The 18,628-nt window shown below is 43.6% G+C and overlaps 2 protein-coding genes across 8 annotated transcripts in view; one reads left to right on the top strand and one right to left on the bottom strand.

Moving 5' to 3' along the window:
- Positions 1 to 18,628, bottom strand: part of nab (NGFI-A-binding protein homolog) — a 1,159,032-nt gene that overhangs the window by 945,323 nt on the left and 195,081 nt on the right. Inside the window, exon 1 of one of the 7 annotated variants that reach the window (XM_070536818.1) lies at positions 813 to 933. The exons of the other annotated variants lie outside the window; for them this stretch is intronic. The gene's annotated coding sequence lies outside the window, so the exon portion shown is untranslated. Of the gene's footprint in view, positions 1 to 812; positions 934 to 18,628 lie in introns of those variants that run through there. 7 annotated transcript variants of the gene reach the window in all.
- Positions 13,642 to 18,373, top strand: LOC139059585 (uncharacterized). The gene is made up of 3 exons (XM_070538013.1): positions 13,642 to 13,759; positions 15,813 to 15,889; positions 17,553 to 18,373. Exons 1-3 carry the CDS (start codon positions 13,729 to 13,731, stop codon positions 17,904 to 17,906), a joined length of 462 nt encoding a protein of 153 aa, XP_070394114.1. The 5' UTR covers positions 13,642 to 13,728; the 3' UTR covers positions 17,907 to 18,373.

Here is an 18,628-nt window from a genome sequence, read left to right on the forward strand (position 1 = left end):
GTAACTGGCACGCCCACGTATTTCGTACCATACTTTGTGAAATAGTATTCCGCAACTGGCGTCATCGTGACAATTCCTTTCATGTGGATATATCTTGCAACCTCATAGTTTACGATTCATAAATTGCAATATGTGCCGTAGAAGAATTGGTTGGTCTATTTCGACGTGAAATTGCTTTTCACTGGCCTGCTAACCGAACTGGTTGTAGATGTATGCAAGACCGCTCTGGAGTCGGATGCAACTCTACCCCAAAGATCGCCTGTCAATGCACATGACGTAGCTCGGCGGTTGCAGTTCTGTTTGTCAAACACGCACTTTACGTTCCAAAGGTGTTTCTGCAAACAGGTCCACGGAACGGCTATGGGAGCTTCTACATCGGTAACCGCCTCTACTTTGTCAATAAGTGTACTTGAAAGTCGAGCGCTCTCTTCATTTAGCCCTGCTCCGAAGGCATTTTTTTTTCGCTACTTGGACGACTGTTCTTGCATTATTCCCAAAGAAGCTGTTGGGTTGTTCACTTGTCACTTGAACAGCATGGAAGTAGCGATCCAGTTCACGGTGGAAGAGGAAGTCGACGGCAAGCTGCAGTTTCTTGATATGCTGATTGGAAGAAAGGAGTCTACTTGTTCGTTCGGAGTTTTCAGAAAGCCAAGACAGGACGCTACTTGCACTTCGGCTCTACGCAACCTGCTTCTGATAAAAGGGCAGCGGTTTCCACGCTTCTACGACGCACGGAGAAAATCTGCCCAAGACAGGAAGACTACGCAGCCTGCGTAAGCGTGGTACAGCAGGAATTATGAGCCTCTGCTTACCCATGTTCTTCCTTGAATGCTGTTGAACGAAAAACGGGACGTCCACAGTTACCTTATGCTGCCTCTGGTCAAAAGCACGCCAGAATACCACATATTCCGTCCACAAGTGAAGCTCTAAGCGCGTTCGGCGTTCTTACAATGTTCAAGTGGCACTTATTCCAAACCAGAAACTACGGCAATGACTCGTGAATGTTAAGGACAAATTACCAAAGAGAAATTTTGAGGTGTTGTGTACGTTCTGCCATGCGCGGATTGTGACTACGTGTATATTGGCAATGCTGGTGACGTTGAAAGGTGTCTTAAACAGCACAATTATCACGTGAGAAAAGAAAATGTCAAATCCAGTGCTTTGGCTGAGCATGCCGCCTCAAGCGGCCACGCAATCGACTGGGGGAAGGCACGTGTCCTTGCCAGGGTAAAATGGCTATCCCGACGCCTTGATCTGAACGATTCAGACTACGCCACACACTCTGAACAGAGCGATGACAATCTCTCTAGAATAGCAGCTTGGGCTTGGTTTTCTTATCCTGGTGTTAACAGCGCAAAACGTAGACGAGACACGAGACGAGAAGACGACACCGCAAGCGCTGAAGCCCCACCGTTTGTGGTGTCGTCTTCTCGTCTCGTGTCGCGTCTACGTTTTGCGCTGTTACCACAAGGATGGCAAACTGCCGTCAGTGCATGCGCGCTGCCTGCGTCACGTGTTCAACACTAATTAAACGAAATGCTCTAACGCAATGGTTTCTTTTACCTGTGAATAACGCTCCCGTGTAGGACCCGCAACGCCTTCTTTTCTTTTAAATTTTACTTTTAGTCGGCATCTTACCTCTCGTTTTTGTCTGCCATGTTCCATCCCGACCAGAAGGGCTTCCCTGAAACACTGAACTTCAATAATTTGTTAAGTTAATCAGGGAGTTTTGCTTATGGGTTGAATATGTGTTCCTAATTGTCCTGCTAGTATTGTATCTCTCTCTAGCATCTTCGAAAAATCCAGCTTAAAGACAAAATTAAGCTATCTGCCACAAGTGATTTCTCAATATTCCCGAAAGCTTGAGATTTATAACCCCTTATACACAGCATTGAAAAGGAGTCCGATAAATGTGTTAGCACTGCCTTTACCACAATGACAAAGAAAAAGCGCGATTATCTGCAACACAGTCCACATCTTTTAAAACTGTCTTCATGCAGGTACCCCAATTCTAGGCCTTTCTTATGCTACCGCAAGACCTGTCGGTGCATTTTCGAAGTTGAATCAATTCAAGAACAACGCTCTCTCTGTCTTGTTGACTGTTATTGCACCACTAGTAGTAGTAGTAGTAGTAGTAGTAGTAGTAGTAGTAGTAGTAGTAGTAGTAGTAGTAGTAGTAGTAGTAGTAGTAATTATATACTTTATTATATACAGAAACCCGATACGCTCCTACCCTAGTCCCGCAGATGAGGTAGGGGGGTGAAAAACGGAGTTTGTCGGGTGGGGTGGTGCACCAATTCCAAGGAGCCATTGGCACGGGTCATCCGCTCAGTTCGTTGGATCAGTCACAGCTGATCTTCCGGAGCCGGGCTAGACAGCTGCGCCGCCCATTCATTACAAGTGCCGTTTGTTTCGTGCTCTTTTCCGTGTTCCGCACGCTCCTACGTGAAGAGAAAAAGCGTTGGTGCTGCTACACACCACGTTCACATGTCTCTATATGCCTTGGGGTAGATCGTGTGGAGAGTGTGTAGATTAATGTAGGTATTCGTCTGTAATATTCGCAACATGGTTGCCTCCGCAGCACTGAGTGTGCTGTGCGGGCGCGGATAGATCTTTCTGTTGTCTCTATAGTACGTCAGAATTGTGGCGTGGCAATGGTCTAGGGGTGGAGGGTCCTCTATTGCAGAGTCCTCTACTGCAGGCTCGGTGGTTTGTAAAGCCTCGAGCCATCTCGTCCGCGCGCCGGTTGCTGGTGACACTCTCGTGCCCCGGTCACAGTGTGGATGTATTCAACCGTGGGGTTCCATCCAGTGCCGAGAAATATTCGGAGCGCCCGTGCTCCATCTTAGGCCCTCAGATAATTTCTGCATACTTTCAGTGAGTCTGTGATTATTGTTAATGGAGGTTTTCGCGTCCAGCCCTCTTTTATTACGCGGGCAATTGCAACCTCTTCCGCTTCTCTTGTAGAGGCGCGATCTGTTGAAGCACAGGCTGTAATTTTCCTTCCACGGTCCATGAGCACTGCCACCGCCTCCTTGCATCTGTCTGATCAGCCGCAGCATTAAAAAATCTCGCCGTATTCATATATTTTATCATTTTGTCCAAGTAATAACAATAATATTTGGGGTTTTACGTGCAAAAACCACTTTCTGATTATGAGGCACGCCGTAGTGGAGGACTCCGGAAATTTTGACCACCTGGGGTTCTTTAACGTGCACCTAAATCTAAGCACACGGGTGTTTTCGCATTTCGCCCCCATCGAAATGCGGCCGCCGTGACCGGGATTCGATCCCGCGACCTCGTGCTCAGCAGCCCAACACCATAACCACTGAGCAACCACGGCGGGTATTTTGTCCAAGTATTCTGCCTTATGTATTCTATGTATTCTTCCTTAACACAGGAAGAGGACCTTAGCGTTGAAGCAATGAACGACAATCTTATTGGCATCATTAAGGAGTGTGCAATAGAAGTCGGTGGTAACTCCATTAGACAGGATACCAGTAAGCTATCGCAGGAGACGAAAGATCTGATCAAGAAACGCCAATGTAAGAAAGCCTCTAACCCTACAGCTAGAATAGAACTGGTAGAACTTTCCAAGATAATCAACAAGCGTAAGACAGCTGATATAAGGAAGTATAATATGGATAGAATTGAACATGCTCTCAGGAACGGAGGAAGCCTAAAAGCAGTGAAGAAGAAACTAGGAATAGGCAAGAATCAGACGTATGCGTTAAAAGACAAAGCCGGCAATATCATCACTAATATGCATGAGATCGTTCAAGTGGCTGAGGAATTCTACAGATATTTAAACAGTACCATTGGCACGCACGACGATAATGGAAGAGAGAATAGTCCAGAGGAATTTGAAATCCCACAAGTAACGCCAGAAAAAGTAAATAACGCCTTGGGAGCTATGCAAAGGAGGAAGGCAGCTGTGGAGGATCAAGTAACAGCAGATTTGTTGAAGGATGGTGGGAAAATTGTTCTAGAAAAACTGGCCACCCTAGGCCAACAGCACTTCTAACAGCAATAGCAAGCACCAACTAGGCCAACAAGCAGTTCTGTTGCAACCCGTATACGCAATGCCTCATGACTTCGAGCGTACCGGAATCTTGGAAAAACGCCAACATAATCCTAATCCATAAGAAAGGGGACGCCAAAGACTCGAAAAATTATAGACCGATCAGTCCGATGCCTACAAAGTATTTACTAAGGTAATTGCAAAAAATGGCTGTGGCTTAGCTAAGGTTAAGCCCAGGATGCGAAGCATACTAGCATTTATTTTAGTTGTTGAACCACTGTTTAGCCTGGTGAACTGCTGTTGCTTGGCTATATTTGGTTCGGCTAGACGAAGAAACCACTGATGCGTTACTCTGCTTCGCCTTCAAGAGTGGAACGCGACAGCGTTCCCGTCGACTCGCCAAGGGGTGTAAGACAATGGGCTACGGCGCAGTGACTACGCGCCCCGCATTGGACGCGGTGAGCGTCGAGCAACGCAGCGTTCGGCGCGGCAACGAAATGTGCGTCTGAGCAAGCGCCGCACGCCTGAGCCTTAGAAACAGCTCGTTTCTAAGGCAACACCGCATTCACTAGATGCGCTTTTGTACCGCTTTGAAGCATCGTACTGTTTTTACGACAGATTGTTTCTCGTTTTGTCTTCTTACGAGATCAATGTGATTCATTCTTGCGTACGATGATCCAGATCCGTTTGAAAAGCGTTTTGCCTGAATTTATCGTGTCTAGTGCACAGCCTGTAAACTATCGTCTTAAAGGCTACTTGCGAGAGGTAGTCGACTCCTTTGGAATACTAAAAGCTCGGTTTTCCCTTCAGTACCTGAGCACAGTAACAAGAAAGGAACTTTACAAGGATTTAGTTGAAGTTATGATGCCAGTGCCATTGTACCGAATGAAACACTATGGAGGCCCAGGACAAGATGTTTTAAAAAGAGTTAAAAGGATGCCAGTGAGAGCAGGCGTAAAGTCGTTCTTCTTTAAATTGCATACATCTACCCTTCCGGTCAAGACATGGATAGCCGACAAAGGAATATTTGTACCATGGACGACAAACTGTGCGCTATGTAACAAGCCGGAGACCATTGAGCACGCTTTCATTGAGTGCTGGGATGCAATTTTTTATTGGGACGTCTTGCAAAGAACTCTTAAAAAAGAACTGCCGATAACAGCACAGGGTATACGTTTCCTGCCGGTAGACAGCCATCAGGGCTTTCCGTACGACATGGTAATGCTCCTGGGCCTCCATAGCCTTTGGAAGACACGGATGGCGGTAACGCACGCCGATGTGAATGCTCGCTCAGCACGAGAAAACTTTGTTGAAAGCATTATTTTCATACGTGAGATATATCGTGTACAGGCAGATCCGCCTAACTTGTAGGGTATTCTTGATGAATTAGTGAATTTCAAGAAATTTTAGCTTGTCACTTTGGTCCAAGTAGACCAACGTGTTTTTATGTATGTATGTCATTTTGTGAATAAATAAAAAAAAAAACTCGTGGCTCAGTGGTAGCGTCTCCATCTCACACTCCGTAGACCCTGGTTCGATTCCCACCCAGCCCATCTTGCAAGAGTTGAGCCAAAGCCACCTAGAAAATCAGTCTCTGTAGCACGCCGCAACCTTCGCTTCTCATTCCAACGAGCAGCTCTGTCTACAGGAGGCATCTCACCTCGTGAGTGTCTAGCAGAGGCTAGCTACGCTAGCAGAGGCAAGCGCAGCTGCTTATATACCGCCGCGACGCCGCGAGCGACGGCGCGAGTTGGAGCCCCGTTTCTCCTCTGTCGTGACGTCACGGTGTCACGTGGTATTGAAGGCGACACCACCGCGACTGAGGAGCTGGTTGAGCTCTCGTAATATGCTTCGCATAATGGAATCAGGAACGCCTTAGACTTCCGTCAACCAAAGGACAAGGCAGGATTCCGTAAAGGCTACTTCTATTCTATTCTATTCGTAAAGACTACTATTCTTCGTGCCTGTTTGTTCGCGCTCAAAAAAAGTTTTAAGATGAATCTGTTCCAACTGGGCCGACTCGCAGTTATGCTTCAGGGGACCAACTGCAATGCATGCACACTGACCTGGAGAGGCAGAGCCGAAGTGTGGGTCTAAAAATTAATCTGCAGAAAACTAAAGTAATGTATAACAGTCTCGAAAGAGAACAGCATTTTACGATGGGTAGCGAGGCACTGGAAGTGGTAAGGAAATACATCTACTTAGGACAGGTAGTGACTGCGGATCCAGATAATGAGACTGAAATAATCAGAAGAATAACAATGGGCTGGGGTGTGTTTGGCAGGCATTCTCAGATCATGAACAGCAGGTTGCCATTATCCCTCAAGGGAAAAGTATATAAAAGCTGTGTCTTACTAGTACTCACGTATGGGGCAGAAACCTGGAGGCTTACGAAGAGGCTTCTACTTTAATTAGAGAGTTTTAGTTTAGGGGACGCAAGGCGTTGGGGCCCCTAGCGCTTGGGTGCGTTTGCGTTTGCGTACGCAAGCAGAAACACGTTATAGGTTAGCGGCCCCAAACGCAAGCCGCAATGAGGTCGCATGTGCTTGCAGCGCCATGATCGTCTGATCTTTGCTGCGTCATCATTGTTGAAAACATGAAATTAAGCATATTATGTAAAGCACATAAAACTATTCCTTTTAAAAGCACTTAATAGAGAGGTTTAGAGTGTCCGGTAGTCGGGTAAACGCAGGCTGGGGCGTTGGGGCGGAGCCACGAACGGGAGCGGCCTGCATGGCGCAGCCATCTGGTGGCGCAAAGCTCAAATATACAAAAACAGTAATATTGCCGTAACCATGTGTATTTTACTTTGCTGCGGGTATATATTTTTGGCAACAACACAATTACGCCAGTGCCAAAAATTTACACTAGCAGCGAAGTAGAACAGACTTGTTTAGAGCAATATTAGCTGCTTTTGTTCGCTTGAGCTTTGCGCCGCCAGGTGGATGCACCATGCAGGATTCTCCCGTTTATGGCTCCGCCCCAACGCCCTAACTGCGTTTATCCGTGTACCGCCCACGCTAAACCTGTCGAATATATATAAAAACGACGTCTGTCGACACTTGCTGAAATATTTATTAGATTATCTACCCGCTAGCTACTCTTAAGTTCTCCAACACCGCGAGAGTCACATAGGTAACGTGACCACTTAGGGGCAGCGATGTTTTCGGCCGGCCAAACAACCCAAGGACGCAAGTAGACGTAGCGGTCTGCCCATGCGCAGTACCGTCGCCCCTAGTTCTTGCGTACGCAAGCCGCTTGCGTCCCCTAAACTAAAACTCTCGATTGAGGACGACGCATCGAGCTATGGAAAGAAGAATGATAGGTGTAACGTTAAGGAATAAGAAAAGAGCAGATTGGGTGAGGGAACAAACGTGAGTAAGTGACATCTTAGTTGCAATCAAGAAAAAGAAATGGGCATGGGCAGGACATGTAATGAGGAGGGAAGATAACCCATGGTCATTAAGGGTTACGGAGTGGATACCAAAGGAAGGGAAGCGTAGCAGGGGGCGGCAGAAAGTTAGGTGGGCGGATGAGATTAGGAAGTTTGCAGGGACAACATGGCCAAAATTAGTACATGACCGGGGTAATTGGAGAAGTATGGGAGAGGCCTTTGCCCTGCAGTGGGCGAAACCAGCCTTATGATGATGATGCTTCTGCTTTATAGCCCTTCTCCCAGCATGCAGGGTTGGGTCCATGTTCTTCTGAGTGGGAATACCATGTACCATTCTCTAAGTGCGTTGGGCAGCTCTTTAGTTTCGGGATGTTTTTGTATTATTGCATCGGGCCATAGTTGCTTAAGATTTGTTTGCCTGTTGGAGTCTGGAGCAGGTGATTTTCTTGTGTTTAGCTGTGCTTCGGTTATTTCTTCGATCATGTTGTATATATAGACGAACCGCCAGTGGCTAGGTTTACGTTGGTTTATTTTTATTGGTCTCGAAGTGGAATCTCATTTAACGTTTGTGCAGCGCGCAGGTATATTCTGTTTTTGGAGAAGCACTTGCAATGCATCGTATACATGAACTCCAAATAGTTCAGCTCTCTGCCATATGTTTAGGCCTCAGTAAACCTTTTTCAGCTTCACTATGACATACTGCTGCGGTATGTAGGATAGCAAGAAATCGGCCTGCGTGACATTGGTTTCCCATTCTTTTAGAAAAAATAAAACTAGATATTGAGATTCACTGCGCATGTGCGTGATGTGCGTGAACGGAATGTGTCGCGAAGCGGCTTATTCGATTATATATGACCAAACGCGATCAGAAATACGTTCCTTCGTTTCTCTGCATTTCGAAGTAAAATCTCATTTGACGCTTATTCAGCGCAGAGGTCGCAACGTTAATGTCGTGCAATATGTTTATGGACCAAACCGTTGGAAAGCTGTTATAAACATCACTTGAGGCGGGTAAACATTGCGAGACGACGGCGCAGTGATGTCAAAAGGATTATCCACAGGGTGAGTATAACTATCCAGCGCACCTACTGCGAATTCATGGCCAGTGATAATATAGGGCGAATATTCGTCGCCCTCGGCTGATACAAGCACGGAATGGCTTTGATTCTCTCTAGGCGAACGGGCATGACACCATGTCGTAGTAGCAATCTATGTCAAGAACCAAATAATAGGCCAATAAGGCCAGGGACACTATGGACGAGAAAGGAGATGGAAATAATGAGAACGAGAGCATTGAGAAAGTGCTGAAGGATCTGCTATAGTCAATGCGTGTGGCTCTCTGGGATTTCCAGAATCCACGGCCGCTCTGTGGAGGTGATCAACGTAATGGGGAGGTTTATCGCAGCTCTTTACATACTACAAAGGAGTTCCTTGGGGCTTGTGCAGATCCCTAAGGAAGGGCTCACATACCTTCGCACCCTTTTATAAAATGTTGTTTCAGCTACTGACCCCAGCAATGATCTTCAACCCGGTGGCTTCGCGGTTGAAATTTCGTAATGGCGTAAGTTTGTTGGACTGTCTTGATCATAATCAGAATGTTGAAGTTGCTCTCACACCTGTTCGTGGCATCACCCTTTTATGGCATCATCATCATCATCATCATCATCATCATCATCGTCATCATCATCATTATCATCCCCACCACCACCACCAGCACTCCATTATCATTCCTCACCGTAACTCTACGTCACCATTCCCCCCCCCCCCCTCCTTGTGCTGAGAAGGCTAGCTCAGGCCGAACTCTCTGCCTTCCTTGAAATAAATTCTCTCTCTTTCCCTGTCAAAATCGAAAGCTGGGCGAAAAAGTGAAAACTGCAATGCCGTTGCCAAGATGAAATGTGTAATGTTGCCTGCCAAATTATTCTTAAAATGCCTGAGGAGAAAGAGAGAAAGAGTGAAATTTATTCGTCAGAGTGGGGAGCTAATTCATTGGCTCGTCAGGAAGGCCACATGGCCGCCAGGCGAAGCGGCTCTTCGGCTCGCTCCAAGGCTCGGAGTTGCACGTCCAAGCTGGACGTGCAACTCTAAGCAGCAGCTAAGCAATACTGCCTCCCACGATGAAGGCGAAGGAGAAGTCAGGAGACTGAGGGGGAGGGAAGTCCTCCTCACGGTCCCAGAGGATGGGATTCAGCGTAGCTAGCTCGCCGCACAGGTGAAAATACGAACTTACTCTGTTCGGGTACATGTGCGAGTATACACTCTTAAAAATAAAGCCAGTAAATAGCTAGTAAATGCGCGTCTTTACTAAATCACAGGTTACTACCTTCTTAGCAGCTGTCTACTAGCCAGCGGCTAGTAAAGCTAGTAAGTGCTGCCGTTACTAGGCAGAGAGGCTTCTTAGTAGCGTTTAATACGGAGCTACTAAGCCGCTGCTAACTCGTCTAGAAGTGGCCTATTGTGCTGAGATTGTGACAGTCTTATGCAAAATTGAGATTAACTGTAGCGTTGTCCATTATGTTGGACTGACAGTTATTTGCGGCGTGGTAGCGTACATATATGCCGACAGTAGGCATTAGCAATTTGTTTACAGAGCTTTGATGATTTACCCGAATACATATGTGTTCGCCGGTGCAACATGTGCTCCCTGATGCCGAGGCTATAAATATAGGCTATAAAAAGCACGGTCAGAGGAGACAGATCGGTATGAGATCTCCGGCTGTAGTGATGTCAGACACACAATGTGAAGAAATGTACACCTATAGTACACATATGCAAAGAGCTCTCTGTACAAATTCCAAACGCAGCCAGCCATATGTGGCTTTGGGAGAAGCCCACTTCCAGTTTTATTCCCCCATAATGCTAAAGGAATTTCTGCAAAATATTATTTCTTTTCGTTGATTATGCTTATTCTGGATGTCTTTTGCTCATTGAAGTATAAAATAATTTGTTTTGTATCTAAATGTGCAGCCATTAAAGGGTTAAAAAAATGAATCGCTTCCAGTGAATGTGAATGTATAACTTTAGCGACTCTTCTTGCAATGTGTTGATCATTCCACAGTCTTTGTGAGACCACGAAACAGGAACTAGGTAGAATGAAAATCACTCAGCAGTACCGAGAAGGAACCTTCAGCACTTATACGGTACCGCAGAATGTACTTCATCGACGCTGTGGATGCGGTGTCCTTTTTATTATGTGGTCTTGATCCTACAATGGAGAAATATTTCTGATTTGCAAGTGCGTTGCAGTACTTCAGTACTATAATTGCTTGCTGCAAAAGGAAAGGGCAAGTATTACGTAAGGATCACTTGTTATGAGGCAGTCGCTAGATGTGGTATGTCACCACACTGAGTTGTCTGTGGCCACTGTAATTCACTATTTTGTGTGGCGTTAACTCGACAGAAGGTAGTGGCCGTTATTTGATGAATAAAGAATACTGCTTAATTCTGTCCCTTATTTAGAACTTTGTCTCATCTTTGTCAAGCGCGCAACTCGCTTTTGATGTTACTGAGATGGAGTGACGCCCTGCAAAGCAGCAGGTTAGTCCTGTTAATGATGCTGTCACTCACACTTACGCAGATTGTTTAGTAGGCAGTAGCTCAGTGCCATTTCCTATAGAATCACAGCTTGCGTTTTATTCATGTATAATAGAAACGTTCTGCACATTTCATGTGAAAATGTGACATTGCAGGGCATTATGCTATAAGTTCACAGCAGTGAGCCCCATTATTTAGAGGCAGTTGTCTCAAATTACAGCGAAGTGAAGCCATGTGCATTTAAATGTGTTCTGCCTACTGCGTATCCACACTAACCCAGTGTTCTTGTTGTCAGTTGTTGCTTGATCTTGGGTGAATATGCTGGGCTTCTTTTATTTCTTTGTCTTTTTCTCGATTTTCTTTTCATAAATGATTCTTTGCAAGTAATTTACCCAACACCTCTGTAGCACCCATAGAGGCTTTTGGGTGTGATAATAGACAAATACTTAGAAAAACCTTTAGGTTTCCTGTTTTATGCAGAGGATTACTATTTTTCTTGTGCATTTACACTAGTAGTACAAAATGACTGGGTGACTTTACTCACGTTCTAGAAGTATAGGAAGGCCTTTTAAATGATAACATGCAGTGCATATGTTAGTGATGCATAAGTATGGTAAATTTTTTTCTCCTTGCTTTTAATTTTTCCACTGTTATGAAACCAAACGTTGTTATATTGTCTGTGTTATCTCGCGCTTTCAGACTGCTGTGAAGCCAGCATTTGAAGTAGATGAGGTCTTAATCTCCGAGACAACAAATTTTGTGAAAAAAGAATTCAAGAAGGGAAAGTCCAACATGGACAAAATAGAGGACGCCATGAACAGGACCACAGCTGCTAGGAGAGCAAGCATAGAACAAGAGGGCATGAGTCTTGCCGGTCTTCTAGAGCTCTATCCAGCTTTAAAGCTAGAAAAGGAAGTGAGTGTACCTAATTGTTCAGTACTTTATAGTTTATACTGCGAAATTTTTTTAACTGCCTCATAGGCAATTTTTACCTTGCATTATCATAGCTGATTAGTTCAACTACCTTAATAATAGCTTTAGTCCTACTGGGGAACCATTACCTGAGCCTTCTCTAAGGAAAAGTCAACACCAAAAAACATATATCCAAACATGTTCTTTACCCTTAGGTTATCTGCCTAAAAATAATTAATTCTAATACAGTACACAAGGCTTCTTCGCACTCTACCATAATGATAAAGCACATTGAAAAATGCAAACGTGTAATTTAAGAAACTGCTGGCACAAACTATGATTCTCACTCTGTTCCTTGCTGGGTTACTGTATGTGATCACAGCTCGACCCAAGAAATTGTCACCATTGCTGTCTACTCTTCCCATTTTGCTGTCTTGTGGCAGCTTAAATCTCCTAATTTATTTAAACTGCACTCTTTTTTCCACTTGCTGCTACATAGCAGTCAACTCCCTCAGAGCTGCTCTTGTAAAATCCTGTGAGCACTATGTATCCTGCAGCGTGGAGCAAAAGTCAAAGCATTTGCGTAGTGCTGGCTATCTGGAAGACACTTTGGTGCCTGTGACAGAGCCTATAAAAGAGGTAAAGGTGCCTGCACAAAGAAGCATGCCATGCACTTGTGGATTGCAAGGTTGTTGAGGTGGTATACAATGTGTGGAAAATGCTGTATAGGCCAGATAGGGAGATGCCTGAAGGACCTCATAAGGGAGCACCGGACCATTGTCAGCACCCTAGCTGCAGCTAGTCATTTAGCTGATCAGTGCCACAAACACTAAATGCTCCCCATGCTTTGATAATTCATGTGTTCTAAGGCGGCTCAGTGGTCAAATTTATAGGAAAGGGTTTGAAGCTTTTTTGCGTACTAAAAACAGGTGATAGATGCGTAAGCACACTGTCTTTGGCGCTCACAAGGAAATTAGTCACGTGTCTGATATGAACATTTGCATCAATGATCCGTAGTGGTTTATCATGTCTGGTTTTATTTTATTTAGTGGCTTGTTTGCTCATTTGTTCGTGCTTACACACAGGCATACTTGCTGGTCCTTAATTCATTAAGATTTCTCAGTTAAAAGTCCCACGCACTGTCCTATCCCCTCTCTTATAAAAATTGTTTTCACACTTATAATTATGTTGCTACAAAAGAGAGTACCAACTATCCCAACTCTCTTCTCTCGTTTCGAATTTGCTGTGCATGCTGTAGCCCTCAAACAGTAAATATGACAAGTTATCAGTGTTACAGGCATGCCTGAATGGCATTCACTCACATACCATGGAGTAACAGCAAATAGCTGCATGCTCTTGCTCCAGCGATGCTACTTCAATCAAATTAAAAAGCTTTGTGACACTAACTATTGCAAAAGTTGTGCCACCACTCACAGCACACAGAATTTCTTTTTTAATCCTCATGGAATGTCAAGCTATCAAAGTTACATTTCTTGATGTTCAGCTTTCAATGATTTGTTATGCAGAGGAGCCAGCCAGAAACTTCACATTTCTCAACAACTGTCCTTTACTCTTCTACAAGACTGTGCTTCACTCATTGTGACCACAGATAATCACATTGTCTTAGCACTGATGTCTGCAAACTGACAGTACCTTGGTACTGTTGACCATGCTCCACATTGTTTCCGTGAACTGGTTTCAAGCTATGTTTTAATTCTTACAGATCTGCAATGAATGCTGTCACTTAACCGGTGTACCACCTGATGACGCATTGCTAAAAGCCCTGAACGAGTACGGCGACCATACTCTAAATGCAGCAAGGCTCAAGCGAGCAGCGCAGTCAACTCTGTGCACTGTGCTGGCAGAAATGGCTGTGGAGAACAGAATTGCGGGAAACTGTAAGTCTTTAGGCTCAAGGTCATGCATTCTTCTAGCGGGCCAAGCACACAAATTCTTTTCCTGCAGCGTATTTCAGTTGGTGCATTGCTAGTGTTTATAAGCAGCTTTGGAAAAATAGAAGTTTGAGGAGTCCAGGGATATATGTGCCATATCAAAATTTTCCTGCATCAGCACACCTCATAATGTAGGTGCATAGTCAGATTGAGCACATTTTGCCTCCTATTACACTGTTAATTGCTGTGCCATATAAAGTTCGGCTAGCAATGTTCACTGGCAATCACCCTTTCAGTCATAATGCTGTCTTACCAAGACGCAGCTCTTAAATATCGTGATAACAACTAAGTTACATATATTGAATATGACACTGATTATGAATGTAAGCTTCTACTAATGCTAAACGGATAATCACTGTAAGGCAAATAATGCCAAACAGCAGTATATTAAAAACATAACACCATGTTTCACAAAAAGGTGGAAGTGTTGCTCTGTATCACCGCTGTTATTTAGTGGTCTTGTTTTTATTAGAAGGACCTTAGATCAATAACAGTGTCACCTACTTCTCTAAGAATTTTAATTTATTTTCGTGAAATAATGCATCTAAACTAATAAATTTCACATTCAACTTTTTGTGTAACGGTGATGACTGGCCTGACGTCACTTAAATATCATCCTAAAGGCTGAGATTTCTTCTGAGTTTGCTTTGTATTTGCAGAAAATTTTGTGCATATTGAAGCCACACACAGACATGGCTGAAGGGATAAAGTTATGTGTTGCTAATGAGCTATATTTCAGCTTTAGTTAAGGAAGCCACAAAACTATTTGAGCATAAAACCTATTTCCATTGAATAGCTTCTGCTGACTGCTAAGGAACCGTAGAGGGCTTTATACCTGCAGTATGGTACGCAGCATAAGATTCACTCTTAATTGCTTGTTTACATAGCATTAAAGTGAAACGCACTACTGAGTCACGAGGAAGCATGGCAGAAAGGACAGACATGATACCATTCATTGTTTGTTATTGTAGCTTAATAATGCATTTCACTTCAACATGTATAACAAACTAGCCCCATATTACGGCAGGAACAGCGCTAAGGACACGAATTGAAGGCAAAGAAGAAAATGACACATTGTGACGTAACATTTTTTTCTATGCGTCCCCACATAATCTATGTCCTTAGTGCTGTAACTGCCTGAATAGGAGTAAAAAACTGGCTGATGTGTTCGCATGAACTAGACCTATCCTTAAGCTTTCTAAAATTAGGATAACATATTTCTATGAAAACTATGGTAATTTGAATCAATGTCTGTGTTTTATGCCTTTGAAATACATAGTTATGGCTAAAGTTTTCCTAAAACAAGAAAAGCAAAGAGCAATGTGAAATGAATAAGGAAGGTTTTCATGTTCGATCCAACCATAGAAAGCCTATGGTTCAACAAACATGTTTCACGGTCAACCATTGCCAAGGGTGGTGCTAGTTAACACTCCCAATGTCATATCTAATAAACGTACATAAATGCTGAGCGAGGTGAATAGGAGAAATAGCCTCCATCGTAGCCTAATTGATGTAACATCACATGTGTAAGGCAGGTTACGTGGCAAATTGTTTGTTTGTAGACTTTTCCATTTTCCTAATTAGTTGTGCATTTCAATAAAATCATACTTAATTTTCCCTGCGCTTTCCTTGGTCTAGATATTCGTTGGCTTTATACAGTCTTGATTAACAAAGTCTGGCCCCTTCGTTCCCGTTATTTATGTTTGAACCACTTGCTGTACACTTCCAGAAGTAAGCATGATACATCAAATGGCTAAACAACACATCTTGCAAATATCCTTATAGTAGACAGCTATATGCAGTTACTATTTGTTCACTGCCCATTCACTGGATAGTTCCACCACCGAGATTCCTGAAGTTTACTGCTGTATTACTGTACGAATCTTATAAACTGTTAGTGCTTCCAGTTCCGTTGCACTTGCTAATTTACTGAATAATTACAAGCAGCGAAATTTGTCAGCAACTGCAGCACTTTCACTGGTGTCATTTTTCTCTTCAGATGCAAGAGGTGTGGGCGCTTTGATGGTTCTACCATTCCTTGTCAATGAGCGAGTGGACGACATGTTCACAAAACTGGTTAGAACCTTGAGCTGTCAGCATGACTAAGTACATAATATCCACATGGTGCCATAAAAATGATGTAGAACTGTGGGGAAATTTGGGAGCTACAAAACCACTAAGATAAACAATTGAAGTCTCGCCTTAAATTGAAATTGCCAAATTTTGTTAAACTTAATTATTAAGGCATAAGAAGTATCAAGTAATTTATGCTCATGTGCAGGCACTTTATCTATGCCATACTATGTACTAGGATTATTAGGGTGACCTTTCACTGGGCTTTGAAAACATTGAAAGTAACCAGGGAAACCATTCATGCTCTCGACCTAATAGACATTATCAAAGAAATTATATTTTGTTGTGCAACCATCCATGGATACACATATGATCTTGCAAAATTAAGTTATAAAAATTTAACTCCAGAATATTGCATTTTTTGTAGCACAATAATATGGGCACTTCGGCTTTTGAAGTAAGTGCTTAGAACTGTTCTGTCCTAATTTCTTGTAATACCGTATTTTACTTGCATAATGATCCACTTCCATAATCATCGCAGCCATGAATTTTGTCCTGAAAGTTCGATTTTGCTCCTTTCCTATGTACTGATCGCACCCCGAACTTTCCGCAGCGATATGTGGTGCGCCAAGTCCAGCTAATGACGATCGCGCTTAACATCTGTCGAATGCTGTCGAATGCTACGCGAACAACTCTTCGAGACATACCAAGCAGTCTGCACGCCCAAACATTCGTAAGCAGATGCCCCGTTTCGTTCCTTTCATCACTTCACGCACTTGCATTAAAAAAGAAGGTACAACCAAGCTCGCCTTGGCTTTATTATTTGTAGGCTTCATAATGGTTGTGGTCAACACGAACAAAAAAGGTACTTTTCAATTCTTCTCACCTGCACTCATGGGCACGCAACAAATCGCGAGTGGCAACGATAGGAGTCACGTTTACACTGATACGTTAGAAGTGTACCCTATTCATATGCCGATGCTTGTAACACAGCTAAGATATTCGTCCACCCATAGTGGAAGCATGCCGTATCAAGATAGTAGTGAAGACAAATGCCGCAGTTTCTGCAGCGTGCCCACCATGCGTTTATGTCACTGGCAGCTAAGTGCGCCCATCTCTGTTTCTGTCCCCTCAAAGTGGTCATGGCTATGTTATTGCCGCAAACTTGCCGATAGTAACAATATTATGCATTACTGATACGGAAGAAACTGTGTCAATGCGCATGTTGTACTCACGCGAAGAAGAAAAAATTGCATTCGGCGTGTCTGGCTTGCTCCGCCAGCCACCATTCATGTTTTGGTGTTCCGCATTGTTACAGTGGCAGCCGCCTATTTGTTGACCTGTTGTCATCCCGCAGCAAATGCGGGATGAAAAAAAAATGTTTTTCTTTTCGCAGAAAATTTAACCCGCGTAATGTTCTCACCCCTGAATATTCATCAATTTTTTTTGGCAAAAAAGTGCGATCATTATGGAAGTAAATACGCTATAAGAAACCATTTCGCCCTACTTCAAACAAAAACTTACACTTTGGATCTTTTGCACTGCTTAAGTTTTCATTTGGACAACCCTTAACTAAAATAAAAGTCAGTTTTTGAATATGTCACTGAGCAACCCCATTTGTTTTTGAGCACCAAGAATTCACGTTATTTATATGTTTGTTTTGCAGACACCAGGACAGGAGTTTGCCCACCCCACATTGCTGTACACTGGCGACAGCCCCATGTCTTCCGAGGCCATGTGTGTGAAGTGTGAGGATGTATGTGTTGATGTACTGGACTTCACTGCTGGTGCAGTACTGTTATTTTCTATGTACTGGGCGTTCAACATCGAATACGTCAGTTCTGCAAAGCAGACGCTCTCATTGCTAGAGCACATGATGCAAATCAAAACAAAAACAACAAAGCTAGGCACCAAAGCACTTAAAGTCCTAACAACATTGAAAGCACGGTCAGCTGCAGCAACTAAAAAAACAGCAGCCAGTGTTGAGCAAGCTATTGAGCAGGCTGAGATAGCTCACTAAGTCACCAAAGTCTGAGTGTTCTTGGGATACACCTTGCTGTATCCACGTAGCCTCTTTCTTTTAACAGTCAGGATGGTTCCCTGTTCTTAGCCTTGAATTATACAGCTGAGGAGTGCAGTAGCAAGCCAAACCTAAAAATTTCTTTTGTTTTAATGTTGTTCATAGTTAGTTTTTATTATGGTGACATAAAGCAAATACTCACAAATGATATTTTTTTATAAATAAAATTATTTCGGGGCCAGTATGCGTTCCTTGTTTGCAAATGCCAGGAGAGGCAGTGGCTTGGTTCTGTGCAGGTGAGGTGGCGGAGAGCACATGCATAGATGTCAAGCAGGCTATCGTGTCACTTCTATCGCTTAGCGTATGATCTGAAGATGCAGTGATTTTAGTAGTAGTTGCGTTGGCAATACAGTAGCTATAATGAATGCCGAGTCTTAGACTATAGAATTACCTATCGTCTCATGGTGTTTGGAGTGTTATCAAGGCCAGTGACTTTTCAGCAGAACCAGAACGTTTCTTTTCTGGGCTATACATACTTGCAATTGTATAAATGTATGTATTTTCTGCCGGTTTTAGTTCTGTTTTAGTTCTTGTTTTGTTGAATATTGCTTCTCCATTGTGTTAGCGTTACTTTTGCTTGTTTTCTAATTTATTACTGGTATTTATTGTTTGTCATTCCGAAAATGCCCCTCCTGCTAGGGCCAAGGAATTGGCCTGCAGTA

This window comes from Dermacentor albipictus, chromosome 4 (genome assembly GCF_038994185.2).
Source record: "Dermacentor albipictus isolate Rhodes 1998 colony chromosome 4, USDA_Dalb.pri_finalv2, whole genome shotgun sequence".
Taxonomy (NCBI): Eukaryota; Metazoa; Arthropoda; class Arachnida; order Ixodida; family Ixodidae; genus Dermacentor; species Dermacentor albipictus.